Source organism: Microplitis demolitor, chromosome 1, assembly GCF_026212275.2.
Source record: "Microplitis demolitor isolate Queensland-Clemson2020A chromosome 1, iyMicDemo2.1a, whole genome shotgun sequence".
In the NCBI taxonomy this organism is placed as follows: Eukaryota; Metazoa; Arthropoda; class Insecta; order Hymenoptera; family Braconidae; genus Microplitis; species Microplitis demolitor.
Window position 1 is genome coordinate 24,010,651 of NC_068545.1, and position 24,141 is coordinate 24,034,791.

Consider the following 24,141-nt stretch of genomic DNA (forward strand, 5'->3'; position numbering starts at 1 on the left):
TATTAGCTTATTTTAAAATATAAGTTACAAAAAATTTATATTATAATTAAAGTGAAGAGATTATAGTTTATGTGAATTAATTTCAAAAAGCTAATTAAATTTATGAATATTATTTATATTACAACTGCATTACACAATTTATTATACATTATTTTTACAACATACATTTCAATATCAATCTATCAATATATTTTGTAAATATCACTTGTATAATTTTTAGTACCTGTAAAAATGGTATCAATTAATAAATAAAAATTTTTTTCATAATATCCATTAAATATAAAATGAAGTAGTAAATTTTATTTTATGTATAATTAGTAACTGTCAATTTTAGTGTAAAAAGCCTCATTGTATATTAGTATTTTTTTTGAAAATTGAGAATTAATAAATAATTTGATTCGTAAATCCACTGATTAAAATTATGATTGATTCAGAAACAAACTAATCTCTTATTGTTTCCATTTAAACGAATCGTCAACGGTAAAAATGATGCAACTGCAATTCCTTAAATAACATACGTAATTAAAAAATAAATTATATAAAGTTTAATAGGGGATTTCTTTTCGTAAGGTAGGATGAGTCTCGTGATTTGTGTCTTTTTAAATTCTGAAGCAATCACGAGAGAAAAGGTACCACCAGATCTTCTTTGTGTTCCACTTTTACATCATTTAGTGCATTGACTGCACTCTTGACCATATTCGTTATCTAGAATCACAAAAAAATACATTTTTTAAAATCAATCCAACTACAACTGACACGAATTTTCTAATGAAAAACTTTAGCTATCAGGATTCAGTAATCACTGATGTCATCAACGTACCAGTTCTTGATCTTCAGCGGCAAGTGGTTCTGATGATAATATTCTTTCCGGTGCTGGAACATCATTAAGTAAACAACAAGTTGTCTGTGGTATTTTAACACCACCGGTTTCTATTCTCTTAGAATATGCTCGTGATCTATCCATGTATTCATGTTGCTCCAAATTATGAGAATCCAGTGCTCCAACATCAATTACATTTCTAAAAATTAATATCAATTATTATTTTACAATAAAGTCAACAAAAGGATGATAAATAAAATACATACGCTGCAGTTTCATGTAATATTCTATTTAAAGCACTTTGTTCATCTGTTTTCTTTGGAATAGAACTTGCATACTGATTAACATAATCATCGCTGAAACATTATATTTAATTAGTAAATTGATAATCATATTTATCAATGACTATAACTAGCAACTTTAAAAATATTTTAAGCCCGCGTTTTTTAAAATTTTATTTTATCAACTATTTATTCTGATTAATAATTTTAAATTTGCCTGATGTCTGCTACATTCACACTCATCAATTTCCCCGTGTAAAAAATTCAAAAATCAGTACATTCGCACTTATTGTTTATCAACATAAATTTAAAAAAATATATAAACAAATACCTGTGTACACGTGGAATATTAGTATTATTACTAACAGGATCAACTAACAAATGAGTTCTCTCATTAGCTTCACCGCCCTGAAATATAAATAATTTAAAATTTAAAAATAATAAAACACTGAAAGATAAATGACCCCATTAAAAAGTAATAAAATATAACTGATAAATAGTCCGCAGTTCTGATTCTCGGAGTAATTAAAATTACTGATAAATAAATTTGATAAAAAAAAAAATAAAAATAATAAACAATGTACACTGTGAGCAGTAAATATATAAATACCTGCGGCCCACTGTCTTTATTAAACAAACTACAGCAACATCCCATGATGCTGATTATTAAATTTAAACACCAACTTGTAGAATACTGCTAGTGCAAAAGTGAAAACATTTTTAAAATATTTTTTTCAGTGCACTGTGATAAAATAGTGTGAAGACAATATTAGACAGTGAATCAACTGTTGTCTGTGTCATAAAACATAAATTATATCAAGTCAAGTGAGACAGAGTCTGGACAACGAACGGGCAATGTTTCTATGGAACGTTTTAAAGTCATAGCTCCACCTAGATGTTGGATATCGGCAGAACTTTTGTTTTGTGATCGTACGATTGGCTGGTCAGGTCTTTTAGGATTGCAGCATCAGCATCAATGGATCCTCATGGAAATGGTACCCCAGTGACATAATTTCCGTCTTCAATCATTGCCAATAAAACTTTAAATAAAATCTAATTATGGAAAATAAAGTTTCTTAACATAATACTGACTAATTTAATTGTAAAAATGTATCGGAGAAATTTTTTACGTTACTTATCAACGAGTTGTGGATCGAAAAATCAAAAGCCACTTAACGTCACTGATAAATTTGAAAAAATTGTTGATAAAGGGACAGGAAAGCGTAGCAAAGTACAGGTTAGATTTTTTTCCACCTTATTTTACATTAAATGGCGGACAGGACGATTTTTATAATAAATTTTCTATATATTTCTAGTATAACTTCCTCTAAATATTTTTAAAAAATTATTATTTTGATTTAGGGATGGGTCAAAGTGATAAGAAAAATGAAGGACAAGGTATTTCTTGAAGTAAATGATGGCATGACATTTGAACATACTCAGGTTGTAATAAAAAAAATAGATGCGCCTAAAAATTTGAGTTATGACTGTTCAGTATTTGCTGCTGGTGAAATAGCGTACGCGCCAAATGGCAGGTATGAAATACGAGCTGACGAAGTTCGCATACTTGGATCGTGTGAAGCAGACGGTAGTTATCCACTAGCATTTAAAAAAGAATACATACTTGATGAGTTACGTCAGCTTCTACACCTAAGAGCCAGAACACGTGAGTTTTCTAGTTTGCTGAGACTGAGAAGTTTGGCGTCGCTGGCTATCGGTAAACATATGAACCAGCGGGGTTTTATAAATATACATACTCCTATTTTAACGTCAAATGACTGCGAGGGTGCGGGTGAAGTCTTTACAGTAGTGCCGGAATCACGGCAAGTACTTGACAGTATGAAGAAAAGTAACAATCAGCCACGGGAGTCTATTTATTTCGATGCGCCCACTTATCTTACGGTATCTGGGCAACTGCAACTGGAGACTATGGCAAGGTGGTATTGTTTAGTAATTAATTATTGTTATTTTATATTAGTAATGATAATAATAATAAATAATTATTTTATTTAGGACGCTGTCAAAGGTTTACACATTTGGTCCAACGTTCAGAGCTGAAAATTCAAAGTCACGGATGCACTTGTCGGAATTTTATATGATTGAAGCTGAAGAAGCCTTTGTAACGGACATTAGGCAGCTGACAAATGAAGCCGAGTTATTATTCAAAGCAATTACCCGAGCGTTGGTGGAAGAAGGAGCTTCTGACATGCGCGCGATAAATGCCGAGACACCTGGTTGGCTTGACAAAGACTTTAGGTACATGACTTATGATGAAGCGATTGATGTTCTAGAAAAACATCAGGACAAACTCTCGGTACCCGTCAGACGTGGCAGCGCTTTGCCCAAAGAGCACGAGTTGTTTCTGGTTGAGTACAATGAAGGAATACCGGTATTCGTTATCAACTGGCCGAAAGAAATAAAGCCTTTCTATATGAAAGAGTGTTCTGATGACCCGAGCAAGGTATGATGAGTAAACTGAAGTGATAGCTGATGATTTTAAATTAATTGAGTAGCCGTGCAGGAATAATTATTTATTTAATGATTCAAAAGGTCGCAGCTATGGATCTGCTGGCGCCAGTGGTAGGGGAAGTATTTGGCGGAAGTCTCAGAGAAGACAATTATCAAGCGTTGAAAAATAAAATACCAGTGAATGCTGATCTTGATTGGTATCTAGATCTGAGAAAGTACGGGAATGTCCCGACTGGTGGATTTGGGATGGGCTACGAGAGATTTCTTCAAGTCGTACTCGGGATTCCTAACATAAGAGATGTTATTCCTTTTCCTAGATGGCCACACAATTGCAGTCTATGAAAACTTAAACAAATAAACTTTTCAGGGTGTTGTGTTGATGATTTATCACCCCTATGCCTTTAATGCCAAAACTGTTTTAGAAATAACCAGTTTCAACTTTTGAGAGGCTGACAGTCCGGAGCAAGATGATGGACAAAAAAAAAGATGCTAATTTCAGGTCCGATGCTGCCCAAAGTCTTGTTTAACTATTCGTCATTCATCAGGTCGTTTTTATTCCTCTATCGATTCATCTCTCATTAATTCTATACTTAGTCTAAGGACAGTTGGAGAATTAAGGACAGGAAGGTTCAGAAATAACAACAGTTTTATTTAAATTAGGTTCTCTTTATTAAATATTAAGACGAAGATTCCTTATACACTTAAAATCCTTTGAATAGTTTTTTTTTTTTCATTAATCTGGAGGCTTATCATTAAAGACGAAGGATCCTTGGGTTCAGCATCTCTTCAGTGATGCTACTTAATAGCTATAACTTTTTTTAAACTATTTTTTTTTAATTTTATATTTTTTCTTCTAATAATAATCCTTACTTACTATTAATATTATTATTATAATTATTATTATTACTAGTATTAATTAAAAGTATAACATTAAATTCTACCTTAGGATAATTGGAGTGAACATACAGGATAATGATAAATGAAATTGAAAAAAAGTCAAACCACCGGGTGGTCAACAATTTCTTTTTTTTTTTTCTTTTTATACAACAAAATAATTTTTTTTTCTATCATTTAGTGATTTTTTTTTCTTTTTCTTTTTTATACCAAAATTAAATTACTCGCATTAATCACTATTATCATCATCGTGAAAAGTATTTACACATCGTAACAACCATATATATATCACACTTTTTTACATTTCAAAATTGGTTTGAAAAAATAATTAAATAAAAAATAAAATAATTAAATTCAATTAAGTCGGCTGTGTATCTCCCAGAGATCATTCTTAAACGATTTCACGTTTTTTCCAATGCATTCATATAAATTTTTTTGTTTTCGTTTCATCTCAAGGTAACAATATCGTATGCTTACACATTATCTTTAATAACAATTGAAAATAAATATATATATATATTTAAATCGATGTAAAAATTAAAAAAGTCCTACGATACTTTTCAATTAATTTACAGTACAAACAGTATGAAATTTTAAGTTTATAATAATTGTGCATTTTTTGTGTTACTTAACACGACACATAGTGTTGCTTCAAGTACTCTAATTGCACATATGCTACGCGGAATGATTTTAATTAAATAACTTAATTTTTAATTTCACTCATTAATCTATTACTCCTCTTCATTAAATTTGTAGATCTCGATGATCTAGTCACTACCGAGATTTAATTTATCATTAAATTATGTACACCTTAAACTATCATTTAAATCTTCCGCCACTCACTCCGATTAGTCTATTAAAAATAATCACAATCGTCTACTCATTCTCTCATTAATTTAAATTACTTACTCGACATCTCTCCAGCTTTTTTATATAACAATTATAAATAAAAAATAAAAATAAGATAAACAAATTAATATCGAATTGTACAATTGTTAATTATTATTCGCGTAATTAACTTGTATGACTTGATGTGTCGTTGCTTCTATTTAAATGTTTTTTAAATATGAAAAAAAAATTAGAAGAAAAAAAAAACAAACGTCAATTAATTAAATGAAATTTAAAAAAATGAATGTGGAGGCGAATAAAAAAAAAGTAGAAAAAATGAATGTGTACAAATAACAAAACTTCATGCCATACAAGTTTTACAATTAATATATACATATATTAAATCGTTATTGATCTGATATATCCAATTAGATTAACTAAATTTTTTTTGTTTGCAACGCGAGAGACAGCCACTGAAAATACTTTCTGGCTTTTATCTAAAACGACTTTGCGATACTATCTGGCAGTATTGTCAATACCCAAACTTAATAAATAATTATTACTATTATTATTATTTACATTATCGAACAAAGCCCCGAGAGTTCTTGGCCTCTTTGAACGGGAGGCAAGGTAGAAAGTTTCCTACCTTTTAGTGATGCTTTGATTGCCTTGGGCTTTAAAATTATTTCCTCAACTTCTTCACTAGGCGCTTTAGGTGCTGGAGGTTTTTCTTTCGGTTCCTCTGGTTCTCTATTTACAAGTGGCTTCGAGATGTTTATTTTTATTCGCGTTGACGCAGTGGGCAGCGTCGCTGGAGTTGATTCTAATTCAACGTTGCCGTCCAGTGAACTCGTTACTGCAGTAAGGGTCGTATCTACCACTGCCCCGATTTCCGCTACTTTAGTCTCTTCAGGTTCTAGAACAAATAATTATAAAAAGAAAAATTAATTGACGTCAATTAGATCGAAAACTTTGAATAATTAAAGTATGCGGTAACTTACCAGGCTCAGTATCAACTGGTTCTGTTTTAACTTCAACATTGTCCCAGTTTATTTCCGTTTCATTGACATCCATTGGCTCTTCCTTGACTTTGACATCAATGTCCAAAGACTCTGTCACCATTTCATCGGGTTTAGCATTATCAAACTTGACTTCTTGTTCTTCTGGTTGCTCAGAAACTTGTAATTTATCAGTGACATCTTCATTAACGTCACCTTCTTTTATTTCTTTCTCGTCTTCAACATTATCTATTACCATTTTCTCGTCAACATTATCTTTGGTGTCTTCAGACACTTCCTCAATCGTACTGTCATCTTTGAGCTCTTCTTTTTCCTCAATTTTTTCTTCGGCTTCAACTTGTTCGTCATTAGCATCAAGCTCTGGCATGTCCTCGTCTTTCAAATACTCTATTGAATCTTCATCTCTTACTTCATCCTTGTTATCTTCATCCTCAATAATAGACTCATTCAATGCTGATTTTTCTAAGTAGCGCTACAAATAAATAATTTTATTAAAGATTTTTATTTAACTTATCATTTAAATTTAAATAGTAGTGGATAATTTAATAGGTTCTACGCTACTTCTATAATTATCTATGAAAAAAAAATTAAAAAAACGTGGTGAAAAATGTGGTGACAGGAAAGCAATAAACGGGAAAAAGGGATATAAAAAATTTAACCATGGTGATAATTAATAAGAAGAACGTACCGCGAGACACTTTTCCTATTTGCGTAAGGATGCGAAGAAAATAAAAATATTAATCGATATGCCCAGCACATGAATTGTTAAGTACACCATAGAGTATATAGCCACCGAGTAAACAGTAACAAAATTAAAAAAACAATTTTCCTTTTTATACAATTATAAATAAATTAAACTTAGCAGTTTATAAATTAGACAAAGACAAAACAAACCTTGTGATCCTCGAGACAAAGTGGGTGGTAATTTTTATCCTCGAAGCTAACAGCTGGTCTCAAATGCCACTCGTCTTTTTCTTCGTTGTAAAACTGATCAAAATCATCATGACAGACTTGACACCGAATATCATTGTTGCTGCTTGTAGGCACACTTGGTTGGATTGCGTCTTGTGATGAATCTTCACCGTTGGCTCTTTCCGTTTCCGCAGACTGTCTCTCGGTTTCAAACCAACTTTGTACTGTTCAATTAAAAAAATCATTTTATTATATACTGCTGCTGATAATTCATAAAAAAAATTTTATAAAAATAGTAATAGAAAATAATTTACCTCTGTCATCCAAGTCTTCAATCTCTTCAAACTGATTCCAGTCACTTATTTCGTACATGATTTCACGCGACTGTGCTTTCTTGGTTGAATCTCTGCCCCGTCGGTTCTGCCGGAAGTGCCAGTCTAGATGATGACTGTACCGGGTAGCTAACTCGGGAGCGAACCTCGCACCACATGAGCTGCACTGCATTCCACCGTACATCGAAGTTGAACCAATAGGCCGTACTATTTTAAGCGTCTCTGGTTTGTCTAAGCTAGCTGGTGCTATTTCCGGTTCTTTCTTGACTTCTTCTTCAGGTTTCTTCACCTCGACTTTGGGTCCTTTTCTTGGCACTATTCCGGTATCGACTAGCCTTTGATAGAGCTCGTTGAGGTTGAGATTAAGCGGCAGAATAGGCGTTGGTGCTGGTGCTGCAGGTTTTTCCATTGGCTCGGCTTGGTAAGATAAACCAGAAGAGGGTGCCATCGCTGAGGAAAGCGCCGAAGACAACATATCTAATTGTAAGTCTGGTTTGGCCAATGAGACATCTGACGCGTCTTGTGAAGTCGAGTCGGGTTCAGAGTTAACAACTCCCGGAATCGGAAGAGTAGAATCACTTGGTTTGTTGTTATCAGCAGCAGATGATTCTGGACACTTGCCTTTCATACCAGCAATTTTAACAGATCCCGGATGCGCTCCTCGTGGTAATACAGTAAATCTTATGAAATGTTTTTTATCTCTTACAACAATTGGTTTAGGTAATCCACCAAATTCAACTTTAAATGGCCTGCCATTGAGCAATATCGTTTCCAGAGAATCAGCAAATTCAAGTGTCTGTGGCTGATTATCTATTTCAAACATCTGCGGCTTCGAATCCACAAATACCGGAGTCATATTCTTAGCATTAATAATAAGATTTATTTTACCTATGACTAAATCAGTTCGTTTTATCGTACCAATTTTAACCTGTGGCGGTGGTCCTTCTAATTTAAGATTTACTTTTTTGTTCCCTAAGTCAACTAGCACTGGCGGGCCACCGAAGTAACATTCGTACCATTTGTCATCAACAAACAGTTCTCTCGTTGGCGCACCGAGTCTTATCCTGTGGACTTTGCCGTCGTACATAAACTCCTTGTAAGGCTCGTTGAACGAACAGGTGATGGTGTCTTTGTCATCAATCATTATCCTCCTTGAACCATTTTGGAAACCGATTTCTCTTGGGTCGTCCCAGCTCATAAATACAACAGCAGTTTGACCGTAGTAACGAATTTCACGAGGTATATTGTCGATGTTTATTGATTTCATAGTGTCATTGGCTATTTCTTCTAATAATTTTGGGTCAGGTAGAGGTAGTTCGCGGCTTGGACCGCCGTGTTCTTTAGTAAGTTTGTCCATAAAGTTTTGTGTCTCTTCATTGTCAAACTTGGACATTGAGTTGGGCGAGATGTTTCTTGAAGGTGGCGGAACGTGAGTTAATAAATTATTGTGAGGCGGATGAGGGCCGTTCAATAAAAGACTAGGTGGCCCATTCATATTAGCCATGGCAGGATTTGGTAGACCCAGTGGTCCCATAGGTCCATTTGGCATCATTCCTGGCATCATAGGGCCATTAGGACCCATAGGTCCCATTAAACCAGGACCCATACGTGGACCCATGCCTGAGTTGAAACCGTGAAATTGATTGAAGTCAGGTCGCATTGGTCCGAATTGTCGTGGATTTTGCCAAGGACCCATCGCTCGGAAATCGGGGTTAAATGGATTGCCGAATGTTGGTCCAGGTGGAGGTGCCCAAGGACCTGGAGGCTGCCAAGGTCCTGGTGGTTGCCAGCGTGGTCCGTTTCGCGAGTGCGGATGATCTTTCCCTCGGTGTCCCATATCGTCTTTTGGACTGAAACCTCCAATGTCAATTCCTTTCTCCCAAACACTTGCACCCACTTCTCTATCTTTTCTTTGTGCTGCTCTCAATTTTTGGTCTTCGTTCATCTGCCAGACTTCTTGAATCAACGTGGTGTAGTCAGCTTCAGAAATAGAACCTTGTTTCCGTTGCTCTTCAGCCTGCTTCATTATTATCTCGATGTTACGCTCCGAATTGCGATCCGATTTATCAAAGTCACGATTTCTACGACCAGATGACCGAGAATCATCGTCATTTATAAATGGACGTCGACGATCTTTAACACCGTCCTCGGATGGTTTATTGTACGGTCGGCCTCTAGATGAACGATCTTTATTACGATCTCTGTCACGTTTATCGTCACTAGTTGTTGGTTTATCACGGTCATTTTTAAATGTTGTCTTTAATTTTGCCCAGCTTGTTTTATTTTCTTCACCTGATATCACTGGCGGCGGTGGAGTTGGTGGTCGTCCAGCTTTGGGATTTGTCAGTGTTCGTAAATCAACATCTTCATTACCAAACAAACTGAAACAAATAAATAAATAGAAATAAAAAAAATCCATTGAATAAATTTAATAATTTTGAAATATTCAAATAATTTAAAAATACTTACGTATCAAATTTTTCAGTTTTAGATTTTTTATTATTCGAATCGCCGTGCTCGGAGCTTTGTCTTTTATTACTAGGGGGTGGTGCTAATATACGCAAATCTAAGTCTTCTTCTAAAATAACAAACAAATTAAAGTAGAAAAAAATTAGTTTAACATAAATTTTAACATCATGAGAAAATATCTGAAAGGTATAGAAATAGAAGTGACGAAGAAAAATAAAAGAAGTAAAATTGAGCCGATTGATGGTGAGACTTACTTGTTTCAGCAATTGGCGGGACAACGATGCTGGCCGGTGGCGGGAGTACAGCTCTTAAATCCTCATCCTTACTTGCTGCTGATTGAATTAAAACATCTGACGTAACCTGAGTATTTGAAAGATCCTGACTAGAATTATTATCAGGACTATGACTGCCAAGATCTTTATTGTTGCGTTTAATATAATTTCTCTGTCTGGTATTTGGTCGTATTTCTTTAAAAGTAGGCGGATGAGGAGGAGAGACAATTAACGAACCTGACTGTTCTTCCTCAGTAAGACCAACTGCGCTACTAACCAGCCCGCTAAGCGAGGAGGATGACGATGACAGAGAGGAGGTTAAATTTGACAAGTTAGATGACTTTGAATCGTTATTTCTTCGGGGAATTTTATAAGGTGGACTAGGTGTACGCTTTCTCGATTTACTACTACTCTTCTTACGGTTCTTTGAGATAGGAGATGAGGATTTATTGGGTGATGAACGTAAGGATGTAGATGATGAGGTGTCAGAGTTATCTTTCTCACGGGATTTCGACCTAATTGGACTTGCATCTCGATCAATTATTTTAGATGATGATGTTGATTTAGTAGGTGATACTTGCGATTGTTTTGAATTTGACCGGGATCTGTTGCCTAATTTTCTGTGTGACGAGGAGGATTTTGAGGAAGCGAAGGACTTATCATCTTTTGTTGAAGACACTGAAGAACTGCCACGTGACGACGAGTTCTTAGTGTCTTTAGACTTTGTCTCGCTTCCTCCAGTTCCACCTAATCCACTTCCACCACTACCAACACCACGACTTGAAGAATTGTTTGACGCGAGAGAAGATGACGATGATGACTTAAGGCCACCACCACTTTGATTTGATTCACTTATGTGATTCATTGCTTGTTTCGTTAATAATTGCTGTTTTATTACGTGATCTGAAAGTACAGTGTTTAACGCGGCATGTTGATTCTTTGATAATTGTGTTTTAGACGGTAAATCGCTGGTTAATGATGACAACGATGATAAGGTGCTTTGGCGCAGACGGGAGTCTATATCACAGCTCTGCTGCTCCGATCCTGGAGGGAGTTTTATACGAGGGTCACGTGACACTGGACGTGCTGATGCTACCAGTAGACTGCTTGCTGGTGCTATTCGGGGGCCATTGTTGGTACCCACGTTCTTCAGAAGCGAGGCTGCGGCTGCTGGAAACTGTGACAACATCATCGAATTAATATTCCATTCACTAAATCTCTTCAATTCATTTTTTATAATAAATATTTACCTGTTTTGCAACTTGCTTGGTTGCTAGATTAGATACCGCAGCAATTACCGGCTTTTCTTCAGCAACTTCCGGAATAATGGGTGCCGATATTAACTGCAATAGTAATTTTTTATTATTAGTATTGATTTTCATTATTATTATTAATATTATTGATGTAGAAATAAATGTTTATTGTAAGACAACTTACCGATTCCGTTTTGACCAAAGCAGTTTGTTTTTGTTGCTGCTCAAGGCTCGTTTTAGCCTGCAGTAATTCCAACTCAATTTTTTGTTTCTGTAACTCAAGAAGCTCTTTTTGTTTTTTGAGTAACTGCTCACGCATCACCGCTTCATTTACAGTTGTTGATTCCACAGAAGGAACTTTATTACCAGGTAGTACTGCAGGTGTTGGTGCCGCTGGCGTTGGAGTCGAGGGCTAAAAAAACAAATAATCAGTCAGTAATTGTTTCCATAGGTATGCCAGTGTTATTTATCGACAACAAAATAAAATTACCACATTCAAAAAACGAGGGTTAAAGTGAATAGAACCACTCGAAAGAGGCGCATTTGGTACCGGCCACGCTGGGTCTATATTACGGACATGTACATCCAGTGTAAATAGTTTCTTTGCTGGGAATACTTCACCCCACGTTTGCCGCAATTTCCACATGCTCAATCTTGTACTCTCGTCAACCTATTTTATAATAAAAAAAAAAAAAAAAATTATACATACATTCGTATTTATTGTTAATGTAAAAAAAAAAAAAAAAATAATAAATAAACTGATCAGTTGAAGATCGGGTTTAAGAACCAGTGATAACTATTCGATCGTAACTCGTGAACTCAAGACTAATATTGATTAACTAGGGAAGCAAGAGGTCGACGTTCTTGAGCTGAAACAATTATCTTATAAATCAATGAATTTTTAATAACTATTATAGACAATAGAATTCCAGAATGATCACAAGAACAAAGCGGATTTAAAAGCTCGCCATCACAAGTTGCCATCGAATTGTTGCCGTTGATTCTTTATTTATTAAATTCTTTTTTTTTTTTTTTTTTTTTTTTTAAGTCAATTAAATTATAATATTACCTTTTCAAAGACATTACAAAATATGCTAACTATATTATCAGTGAAGAGTTTTAAATAAGCTCCACTAACATTCTTGACGATCGAGTCGATGAGATAAAGGACCGGTAGTTTGACATCACTTGAAACCTAATAATAAAACAATAACTTACTATTTTAATTTGTTCGATATTTCCAAATCCATCTCGTCATAGTTGACTAATGAATCACTTCTTATATCATATATGTTTCCATTATTTCACTTTACCACAAGCTCCCACCACATTCCCCAATAAATTATTTTAGATAAAATTCATATTTTTAATTATAAACATAAATATAAATATATATATACACATATATATTTATAGGCAAATTATATTTCCTTAAAATATATTTAAAATACAAAGCCATTTATTTTTAAAAAATATCCGTGCATAGTAGACGGATTAATTGACAGTAAATACAGAGAATAGTTTGAGAATAATAACAGAGTAAAAAATATTCAAAAACAAACGATAGCAGAATCGGTGATTTAAAAATGGTACTTTATTATTTATTTATTCATAATACTGATTAATATCACAGTCATGTTTTTTTTGTTGTTATCGTCGTACCATAAATATATTTTTTAATTAAACAGTCGCAACAAAATAAATCATTCAATGTTACTCCGTTGTTACCGGAGGAGACTATTGTAACCCGGACCTATTTTACCTTAATAATTAATTATATTTATATCAAGAAAAAAATTAAAAAAAAAAAAAACTAACAATTACCAACTAAGTATCGTATCAACTTTAAGTTTAATTTATCAGTATGAGTAATTATTAAATATACATGTAAGTACAAAACGGACTCAGGTATACAACAGCCTCCCTTACAATGGAGCTGTTAAATCAGTCCGTACACACGTTTGTTTTTTCTTTCTTTTTTTTTTTAAATTATAGTTAGTAATATCTAGAACAACGCAGTAATAACGTGCATGATTAAGTTTAAATAGTCTAAGATGTATCAATAAAATATAAGAAAAAGCTACAAAACTCAGTAGTCTTGTGTATAAAAATGCATATCAGATAGAACACCCCTCCAGATAGAAAATCCATTTAATCCGTCTTTTGCATCGACATGCGACAACTTTTTTTTATTATTTATTTTTATTTATTTATATATTTTTTTTTAAATTTAACTACAGATGATAGATAACCTTTAACAAGTGGTTCTCAACCGCTTTGACGATGGCCGATGCATGGTCAACATTGTCCTCTGCTAACATCGTAAGCATGTTTATAAGAGGCTTGCTGTTAATTGTCAAGTCTGAAAGCGACGAACTGTACTCCTCCACTATTTCTTTCGACTTTGTTGACGCCATTTTAGTCATTTTTAAATTATAAATACAAATTATACTTTGTCGCTACTAAATTATTTTGTCCAGCTTGATGATGTATCTAAATAACATACAAAAAAGAAACTCATGATTATCAAGTAAATTAATAAATTATTTAATGATCCTAAAGTTAGAATGATTCTGAAGTCAGTAAACAATTAAGAATTTTTGTTTTTTTTTTTTTTCAACGAGTCATTTAAAAGAAAAAAAAAAAAAAAAAAAAAAAAATATGCACATGTAGAAAATTGAAAAATCTATAAGTGTAATTTTTTTAAATATTTTTTTTTATAATTTATCATTTTAAAAAGAATTCAAAAATTATTGAACGTCTGCTCACTTCAGAATCTCAAGTTAGAAAACAAAAATTTTCAGATTTTGTTTTCCAACAAATAAATTAAAAAAAAAATGCACATGTAGAAAATTAAAAAAAGCTATAGGTGCAATTTTTTGAAATATTTTTTTTTATACTAAATCATGTCAAAAAAAATTCAAAAAACGATTAGACGTCTGCTAACTTAAGTATCATAACTATTTAATGTAAGACTTTAAATTGATGCCACCAAAAGTTGCATCATTATTTAGAATAAAATACAAAACACGTGGTGATATCTTTCGTCACTAATTACTACTCATTTTATCTCACTACACATTTTATAAAATGGTTTATTTACATGACAAATAATAAAAAGCATGTCGACATTATCATCCGTACTTCGAATGGACAAATAAAAATTTACTAACATTATTTAATAAATTTATGGAATTAAATTAACAAAACGACGCACTTTAACCAATCCCACGTAAATTAGTATTATTATTGTCGTACATTAACTATTCACTAACTTGCGCTACCACGTTGCACGCAATTGATTTTAAATGTTTTTTAACTCATTGCAATATATGACTTTCTGTAGTTTTTCAAATAATATGTAATATTATATTTTTAATAAAAAATATGTAATTTAATAAATTTGAAAAACTACAATAAGAAAGGCAGTGAGATATTTATATAATAGCAGCTGGTTCGGATCCGCGCAACCTCGAAACAAGCTTGTACTTATCAGCGATGATATTAGACGTAAAAAAAATAATACGTATATACACTTGAAATATAAACTAACCAATTATAGGTGAGTCACATTAAATTATTAAACGCTTATCAGAATTAATGAACAAATAAAAAACTAAAATAATTATTTATATCACGGTGGTAGTGCAGTAAACTGGTAAATAAATTGTTAAATTAAACGCCCGTTGTAATCACTTTCACCACAATTAAAAAAAAAAAACGACCACTACTTTTAAAAATTATAAACTCTTATTTTAATTATTAATCTCATAAACTGTTACCTTAAATACTCATATCGTTGTTAATATGCACTTGGAGTTATAAATAAAACTGCACCAGTTGATGTAAAAAAATTAACACATATTAAATGCCGCAACTCGTGTTAACTGAGTCGAGTCTGAACTCAAAATGTCGACACGACCATTCCCCTTTGGACCTCAGCAATTTCATCGAGGATGTTGCCAGCGCCCTCACTTGTTTCTGCGGCCAATGACGACATCGTCATGTCCGGTTTGAGAGCGGCCAATCAGGTGACGGCATTTTTTGAATTTGTATTTTTCATTGGCGCTGCTCTCGGCGAAATTAATATTACGCTTATGAGGAAAACTATGGTGCGTGCTTGCGACCACCTTCACGATGGGTTATTCCCGTGCCCACGTATTTTAAATAAAATTTATGGAGACGCAGAAAAAAACCCGGGGACATATTCATTAATAAAATTAAATAGAAAATTTATTCAGGAAAACATGTTTTCTGTATATGAGTTTGCAGATAACAGACATCGGAAAAATGACAATAAAGTAAGCAGATATTTAAAAAATTTATTCATTTCGTTAAAAAATTAAAAAATTTTTTTTAACGAAATGAATAAATATTAAAAAAATATTTTGAAAAATTACACGTATAGTTTATGAAATATTTGATATGTGCATTTTATTTTTATTATTTGTCGACTAAATAGAAATTTTTTTAATTTCAAATTCCTGCTAACTTTACTATCATATCAGAAAATTAAAAATTGTAGCTACAGATGTGCTGAAAAAATTTTTAACAATATAATGAGAGCATTAAAAGTTATTTAAAACGCACTTATATAATTATTCAAATATTTAGTAGTAATGTTAAGTACGACATTTTACTTTCGATTTCGATGATATCGGAAAAATGACAATAAAGTAAGCAAACATTTAAAAAATTTATTCATTTCGTTAAAAAATTAAAAAATTTTTTTAACGAAATGAATAAATATTAAAAAAATATTTTGAAAAATTACACGTATAGTTAATGAAATATTTGATATGTGCATTTTATTTTTATTATTTGTCGACTAAATAGAAATTTTTTTAATTTCAAATTCCTGCTAACTTTACTATCATATCAGAAAATTAAAAATTGTAGCTACAGATGTGCTGAAAAAATTTTTAAAAATATAATGAGAGCATTAAAAGTTATTTAAAACGCACGTATATAATTATTCAAATATTTAGTAGTAATGTTAAGTACGACATTTTACTTTCGATTTCGATGATATCGGAAAAATGACAATAAAGTAAGCAGACATTTAAAAAATTTATTCATTTCGTTAAAAAATTAAAAAATTTTTTTTAACGAAATGAATAAATATTAAAAAAATATTTTGAAAAATTACACGTATAGTTAATGAAATATTTGATATATGCATTTTATTTTTATTATTTGTCGACTAAATAGAAATTTTTTTAATTTCAAATTCCTGCTAACTTTACTATCATATCAGAAAATTAAAAATTGTTGCTACAGATGTGCTGAAAAAATTTTTAAAAATATAATGAGAGCATTAAAAGTTATTTAAAACGCACGTATATAATTATTCAAATATTTAGTAGTAATGTTAAGTACGACATTTTACTTTCGATTTCGATGACGTGACTGCGTATACCTGAAGAAAGATGAAAGCAGTTGAATATTAATGTAACTGAGGTCATAAATATTTAGGATTAGAACTAATGACAGTAATTTGAATATACGAAAACGAGTCCCTCCCTTTAATGACTAAGTATTGTTATGTCTGGCTACCCGGATAATTAAAATGAGTATGAAATATAAAGGAGATTATAGGAAAACCCAGATCAGATAAAGATTGTTGGGCCTCGTCTGAGAAATTTAATCTCTATATATAACAATTATACAGTGAAATAATATAAATCCTATTGTTCAGGTGTAAACTCCAAGACGATGCCTGCTAATGATTAGATCACCGTCTCGGATGGCCACTTTTGTGCTGTGAGCCGTTGTAATGGATTCGGGGCTGAGTAATAATTTTTCCCTCTAGTATTTTGTTATTTTATATTGATGAGGTTTAGAAATAATATCCAATGATAATCAAAGGATAATACGAGCTCTTAAATATAAGGGTGCCTAAGAGAGATCCGAACGAAAATGTAGGCAACGCAACAAATGCAAGAAAATTTAAAATCAAAATTGGTTAATATCAAAGTATATACATTCCACAGCTTATATATTACACTAAATGAAGTACAAATCAAAATAAAAACTCTAAATTGATATGACACTGACACTTCAATCGTAAAATGTGATAATTGAACAAAAATCCAGTTACCAACATGAAAAAAACAAATAGTATGAATAACAAACTCTTTAAAAGTATCTAAGCTAAATTTTTCAAAAAAGAAACAATTCACATCACGTCGAACAAAAACTCAACCGTCAGTAAAGTAAATCTTGGTAGGCAACTGACTAATTAGGTAATCAAGTCTTAAGCTACTATAATATGGAATTTAAAAAATTTTTTTATATTTTCAAATTATTGTAAAATGCTTAAATGATGTAAAGTAATTAATGATAAATTAGTTTAAAAAAAACCATGTAAAAAATTTTTTGTCTTAATTAAATTCCAAAAATAATTCTAAAACATTTCAAATTATTAAAATTAAAATTACATTCAAAAACTTTTTAACGTGGAAATATTATTATGATTTATAATTAATAATAATAATAATAATAATAATAATAAAAGAATAAGTATTAATTTAGTCAGAAAAACTTAAAAAAAAATTTCGGGGCAAGTTATCCGCAACATCAAAGACCGCAACTATTTTTTTGCAATTAATCGGATTTCTCAAGCCAGGGTATATTTCCACAAAAGTATATAATTTGTTTTAAATAAAAAAAAAAAATAGTTGCGATCTTTGATGTTGCGGATAACTTGCCCCGAAATTTTTTTTTAAGTTTTTCTGACTAAATTAATACTTCGCGTTACTAAAACCAAAAGGGCGTATCTCAAAATATACGCCCTTTTGGTTCTGCAGAACCAAAAGGGCGTATAAAATTTTTTTTTTTGCTCCAATCAATTTAAAAATATTGAAAACATTAAAATCTACGGAAAAAACGAAAAAAAAAAATTTTGTTTTATGCCCTTTTGGTTTTAAGCAAAAATTTTTTTAAAGTCATAAGGGCGTATCCTATTTTTTCGGTTTATTATTAATTATAGATCAGAGTAAGAAAAAAAATTTCAAGGGTAATAAAAATTATCACTCCACAACTTAATTTATCTGAACAAATATTTATTTAAATAAAAAACCAAATTTCTTTATTTAATCTTGATCGAATCTTATCACAATTTTTTTAATTCAACAATGGATGTAAAAAATATGTATAATTCGAGAACGAAAAAAATTCATCTAAAAAATTCTAAATTCTATGAGTGCTGTGAAATTTAATTTAATCAAATTAAAGAAATGCACATTTAGATTGTTCAATTTTTCAAAGGTGCATTTTTTCATTTTTCAATCAAGGTTTCATTTTCTATTTCCTGTTTTTTTTTCTTTTTATTTTCAAAAATCAATTGCCGTTGTTCTTGAGAATTGTTATGGTTTTAGAATACCAATATATCGAAGCAAGTTTAATGACCTAAATCATTTTTGTGCATCAGGCACCGTCCCACAAAAATATTATCAATATTATTAAAGATTAATTTTCAGCGATGGTAATAGTTTATAAATTTTTTTATTATTGTCAAGTTATGTTCTAAAAAAAATTAAAAAAATTTTTTTCATACTCTTAGCTACAGATGATTCTGACGATGGAGATGGTATAGGACTAAAACCCTGATGAATTTATTTTTTTTCTATTTTTTATTTGTTCTTTCACTTAAATAAATATTTGTCCATATAAATTAAAGTGTGGAGTGATAATTTTTATTACCCTGGCAATTTTTTTTCTTACTCTTACCTATTATTGATAATAAATCGAAAAAACAGGATACGCCCTTATGATTTTAAAAAAATTTTTTCTTAAAACCAAAAAGGCGTAAAACAAAAAAAAAAATTTCTTTCGTTTTTTCAATAGATTCTAATGTTGTCAACATTTTTACATTGATTGGAGCAAAAAAGTTTTTTTATACGCCCTTTTGGTTCTGCAGAACCAAAAGGGCGTATATTTTGAGATACGCCCTTATGGTTTTAGTAACGCGACTTATTCTTTTATTATTATTATTATTATTAATCATAAATCATAATAATATTTCCACGTTAAAAAGTTTTTGAATGTAATTTTAATTTTAATAATTTGAAATGTTTTAGAATTATTTTGGGAATTTAATTAAGACAAAAAATTTTTTACATGGTTTTCTTTAAACTAATTTATCATTAATTACTTTACATCATTTAAGCATTTTACAATAATTTGAAAATATAAAAAAATTTTTTAAATTCCATACTATAGTAGCTTAAGACTTGATTACCTAATTAGTCAGTTACCTACCAAGATTTACTTTACCGACGGTTGAGTTTTTGTTCGACGTGATGTGATCCTGACAGCCAAGTTGGCGAGAAACTGACGAGAAACTTGCAGCCGCAACTGGACACCAAGTTGACCGCCAACAGTTGGTACCTCCAATAGTTGATAGACATTTTCTGAGAAAGTTGGTGGCAAAAGTTGGAAATCCAAAAAGTTGATGGTCACTTTCTAAGAAAGTTGGTGGAAAAAGTTGCTTGCAAAAGTTGGCAATCATAAGTTGACGGTAAGTTTCCTTTAAATTTCCTCAGAAACTTGCATTCCAGTTGCGGCTCCATACTGGCGCCAACTTTTTGAGAAAGTTGGCGGTAACTTGTAGCCAAGAGTTGCAAAAGCTGAAGTTGTCGATAACTTGTCGTCAAATTGGTCGGAAACTAATGAATGACCAACTTTTTCACGATCAACTCGTGTTATCAGGGCGAATTGTCTCTTTTTTGAAAAATTTAGCTTAGATACTTTTAAAGAGTTTGTTATTCATACTATTTGTTTTTTTCATGTTGGTAACTGGATTTTTGTTCAATTATCACATTTTACGATTGAAGTGTCAGTGTCATATCAATTTAGAGTTTTTATTTTGATTTGTAAGCTGTGGAATGTATATACTTTGATTTTGACCAATTTTGATTTTAAATTTTCTTGCATTTGTTGCCGTTGCCTACATTTTCGTTCGGATCTCTCTTAGGCACCCAAATATAACTCAAAACCCGCGCTTTTCTATCTCGAGAGTAGAGTACCACCACGTTCCCAATGGGCGAAATTTGAACCGTCAAGAATATAACACAACTCTTAATATGTAATTTGAATATTTGCCCATAGATTTATCCAAATAACTGGAGCACTCGGGTACTCTAATAATATTCATAATTTATTTATGAATATTATCAAATATTTACAATTAAGTCATCAATTTCGAATTTAAGGAAAGGTTACGAACTAAATTTATTCATAAATTTCGATTTATAGACAAATTATTTCGAATCAAAATAAATGAACATTTATTTATGTATAAGATAATAAGAAAAGTATTTATTATCTAAAGTCCACACAATCAATTTCTTAATTAACAAATAATATTAAAAATTAATTTATAATTTCATATACATAAATTATATTTTGTTTTTATTTTTAAGATAACCCGTAGAGTTTTAATGTCCTGTCCATACTCGTTGATGCCATGTACTGGGCGTTTTTACCGAACCTGACACCCGTTGCCGCTGCTGTATGATCATTGAATACCTTTAATTCTTGCCACTGCTTGCATAGATACACTCTGTAACCATAATTAAATTAATTAGTAGAATATCAAACAGATAAAATAATAATCAATCAGTTGATTTACCTGACATCGGTACCAGAGACCGCCAAGTAAGTTCCGGTTTTATCGAAAGCTAGGTCTTTGACATCATACGAGTCATCCAGTTGCAATGTTTTAAAATTCTTAAGTTTTCTCAAATCCCAGAGCTTGACACATGAATCTTCAGCTGATGTTGCGAGATAGTAACCATTTTCAGAGAAACTTATTGCCGTGATCTGTCCAACGTGTCCAGGGAAATTAGCAACGTTTGATTGTTCTTTGAGATCCCAAATTTTAATTTGAGAATCAGCTGTTCCGGTACCAAAAATCAAACCATCAGGATGAAATTGTGCTGCTGTTAAAGCTTCTGGACTGGAAACCTGTTGAAATTTAAGATGATAATTGATTACTTATGACTCTTTGATCATAATAATATTATAAATTACCTTTGTCAATAATCTACCGGTACGAATATCAGAGAAGGCCCAATTGTTATCCAAAGATGAACTGAGTAAATAATCACCAGTAGGATGCAACGACAAGCCGGTAACTGGAGCATCGTGGGCGCGAAGTAGCAGAGTAGTTTGACTTGTACCGACGTTCCATATGCGTATTGTCGTATCAGGGGATGCTGTCATCACGACATCTTCCTCAGGATGATAAACGACCTTGGTAACTTTCTTAGTGTGTCCTTTCAAAATAGCCACCACTTGTTCAGTGTCTTTGTTAAATACTGTCGCGTTTTTGTCAGCACCGCCAGTTAAAATCTTACTGGTGTCAGCGGCATGAATATCGAGAGCCAAGATACCAGGAACACTGGCCGAGTGAAGACTGGGATGTGATGCTATCGTTTGGAACTCACGGATCCTCTCAGCGGGCAACAAGTCTTCGGGAATGGATCGTCCTCGTCGTTTACGTTCTTGCGTCAAGACTGTCGCTTTCTCTTGGAGTATGTGGATGATGTCTTCAGTTATTCCCGCTTGCTCAACAGGTTGGGCTGCTGTACCTCCAGCCTCGACAGCGATCGCTGGTTGTGGAATAGCTGTTGCTTGTGTGATACCACTTGGTGGTTTCAATGACGCCAAAGCCTCACGTGCTGCTGTAACTTCTTTAGTTAACCGCGATATCACACGACAGGCCGCGTCATGCTGATAAAGTGCGTGAGACAGCTCCTGTCTTGCTGTTTGTAATTGTCCGCGCAGTGTAAATGAATTAAGCATCACTGCATCCCATTCGTCTTGTAATATTTTAAGAATCGCTGGAATCGACGTGGCACTAGGTGGTTTTGGTTTTACAATTGGCGATGCTGGATAGTAATTCAAAATTTAAAAAAAAAATCAATTTAATCATAATTTGAATGATCATTTTTTGGCAGCAATATGAAAAAAAATTTTAATACCAACCTTTGACTTCAATGAGTTGTTCAATAGTCAACTCTTTTCCATTAATTGGATCCACTCCATTTTCTGTTACATATTTTTCAATAAGTCTTTTTTCAAAAATATTTCCCGACACTGGAGAAATTACGGGATGTTCTGGCACTTCATTGGAAACTAAAATTTTAAAAAATTAAAAAAAAAAAAATTAAATAATATAACAGACGCGAATTTTTGAGGTTATAGTACCGGCTTAATTCTTTCATTTTTTAAATAAATAAATAATGCAGTTATTTTTAAAACTTATTTTAATTTAAATTAATAAAATAAATTTGCTAGACTTACTTGAACAAGAAAGAGCCATTTTTACAAAAGAAAATAAACGAAATATAACACCGCCAAATAACTAATTGACTTACGATTTACTATCAGTTCCCAATACCCAGTGTTTCTCAACTGGAGTTGATTTTTAAAAAAATTCAGTTGAGACACTCAGATTCATTCCAATAAAAGATGGCTCCACGATCACCAAAATCCTGGATCTTTGGATTGTGTTTTAAATTTTTATAATTAATAAATTTTACTTGGCGCAGAAAAAAATAATAATTTATCTTAGAAAATTATAAATATTTATTTTATTTGAAATTATTCTTATAATTAATTACAAGTAAGAGGTATTTTAATTTTATAAAGTGCAAATAATTTAACAAACAAGTCGGTATGAAATATAACGACCAGCGGTTTCAGAGGGACGAATAATTTTTACAACTTGTCCTCTTTTGAGACCAAAGTATCTGGCAACAGGATCACCAGCTTGGATTCTCATCAGTTGATTTTCTTTCAATTTGTAACGAGTCAGCAGTTCATCTTTTTCATCGGGAGTCAGCACGATATGTTCAGGTACCAACTCATGCTCAGTGATATTGATAAGAAGTTCTGATTCGAGGAATTGTTCCAAGATGTATTTCGGAGCCATGTCGACCAACGACTGCTTAGCTGAAGGTGTCATTCCCTGCTGTACTACAATAATAGCCCTGGAATACCCAAAGAATAAATTATTGGTCAATAACTCTCAATTTTTTATTAAATTATCAAAACTAAAAATTCTACCTGTGGATTTTTTCTTCCTGCATACGCTGGCAGTAGGTCTTGATGGTTTTGATACCGATTTTCGGTTCGTCGGGAAAGAAAACAAACAACTGGTCAGTAGGGTCGTCATTGTGAGCTACCAAAACAATCAAGTCACTTCTCGCAGGCCGTTTTTCACTCGGTTTGTCACCAAATTGATCCTTAAATTGCTCCTGTGTCTGATCGAGTTCATCCTGAGTTACCAGATAACCCCGGTCGTGACACAACTGCATGATTGTCTTTCTGATTCTCCATAATTTATACGTCTCGGCTTCGTCATCCATTTCTATAATTTTTTAAGACAAATATTTAAAATTTCATTTTTGAGTTAAATACTAGAAACAAAAATTTTACTTACTTTGTTAATTAAAACTTCTATTTGTTTTAAGAAAAAAAGTAAATCCACGTTGAGAATACGATCAGCGATGATTGTGATTGCGTTCAAGTGTTTATAGGTTAATTATCACCGAAAATGAGCTGTACCGACTTCAATTTATGA

At 32.1% G+C, this 24,141-nt stretch overlaps 5 protein-coding genes across 6 annotated transcripts; 1 reads left to right on the forward strand and 4 right to left on the reverse strand.

The window, feature by feature from the left end:
• Window positions 1-190: 190 nt before the first annotated feature.
• LOC103577906 (ragulator complex protein LAMTOR1) lies at window positions 191-1,908 on the reverse strand. The gene is made up of 5 exons (XM_008558779.3): window positions 1,712-1,908; window positions 1,433-1,509; window positions 1,087-1,176; window positions 821-1,019; window positions 191-705 (listed from the first exon to the last, which is right to left on the reverse strand). The coding sequence occupies exons 1-5, from the start codon at window positions 1,754-1,756 to the stop codon at window positions 616-618; spliced, it is 501 nt and encodes a 166-aa protein (XP_008557001.1). The 5' UTR covers window positions 1,757-1,908; the 3' UTR covers window positions 191-615.
• Window positions 1,909-2,044: 136 nt separating this feature from the next.
• LOC103577907 (probable asparagine--tRNA ligase, mitochondrial) lies at window positions 2,045-4,450 on the forward strand. Its single transcript, XM_008558781.3, has 4 exons — window positions 2,045-2,338; window positions 2,464-3,038; window positions 3,115-3,562; window positions 3,652-4,450. Exons 1-4 carry the CDS (start codon window positions 2,210-2,212, stop codon window positions 3,910-3,912), a joined length of 1,413 nt encoding a protein of 470 aa, XP_008557003.1. The 5' UTR covers window positions 2,045-2,209; the 3' UTR covers window positions 3,913-4,450.
• A 105-nt stretch (window positions 4,451-4,555) lies between these two features.
• LOC103577908 (uncharacterized) lies at window positions 4,556-15,471 on the reverse strand. Of its 2 annotated transcripts, none has more exons than XM_008558782.3 (12): window positions 15,332-15,471; window positions 13,802-14,042; window positions 12,619-12,744; window positions 12,040-12,219; window positions 11,734-11,961; window positions 11,547-11,639; window positions 10,279-11,473; window positions 10,025-10,133; window positions 7,538-9,936; window positions 7,206-7,447; window positions 6,294-6,783; window positions 4,556-6,208 (listed from the first exon to the last, which is right to left on the reverse strand). In XM_008558782.3, the coding sequence occupies exons 2-12, from the start codon at window positions 13,973-13,975 to the stop codon at window positions 5,868-5,870; spliced, it is 5,577 nt and encodes a 1,858-aa protein (XP_008557004.1). In that variant the 5' UTR covers window positions 13,976-14,042; window positions 15,332-15,471; the 3' UTR covers window positions 4,556-5,867. The 2 variants fall into 2 exon arrangements, with proteins under 2 accessions (XP_008557004.1, XP_053597156.1); XM_053741181.1 differs by lacking the exon at window positions 15,332-15,471 and adding an exon at window positions 15,103-15,251.
• A 5,371-nt stretch (window positions 15,472-20,842) lies between these two features.
• Window positions 20,843-22,982, reverse strand: LOC103577909 (pre-mRNA-processing factor 19). Its single transcript, XM_014440658.2, has 5 exons — window positions 22,860-22,982; window positions 22,542-22,691; window positions 21,585-22,444; window positions 21,184-21,518; window positions 20,843-21,114 (listed from the first exon to the last, which is right to left on the reverse strand). The coding sequence occupies exons 1-5, from the start codon at window positions 22,876-22,878 to the stop codon at window positions 20,970-20,972; spliced, it is 1,509 nt and encodes a 502-aa protein (XP_014296144.1). The 5' UTR covers window positions 22,879-22,982; the 3' UTR covers window positions 20,843-20,969.
• A 152-nt stretch (window positions 22,983-23,134) lies between these two features.
• Window positions 23,135-24,131, reverse strand: LOC103577910 (DNA-directed RNA polymerases I, II, and III subunit RPABC1). The gene is made up of 3 exons (XM_008558784.3): window positions 24,001-24,131; window positions 23,625-23,928; window positions 23,135-23,548 (listed from the first exon to the last, which is right to left on the reverse strand). Exons 2-3 carry the CDS (start codon window positions 23,924-23,926, stop codon window positions 23,218-23,220), a joined length of 633 nt encoding a protein of 210 aa, XP_008557006.1. The 5' UTR covers window positions 23,927-23,928; window positions 24,001-24,131; the 3' UTR covers window positions 23,135-23,217.
• Window positions 24,132-24,141: the final 10 nt, after the last annotated feature.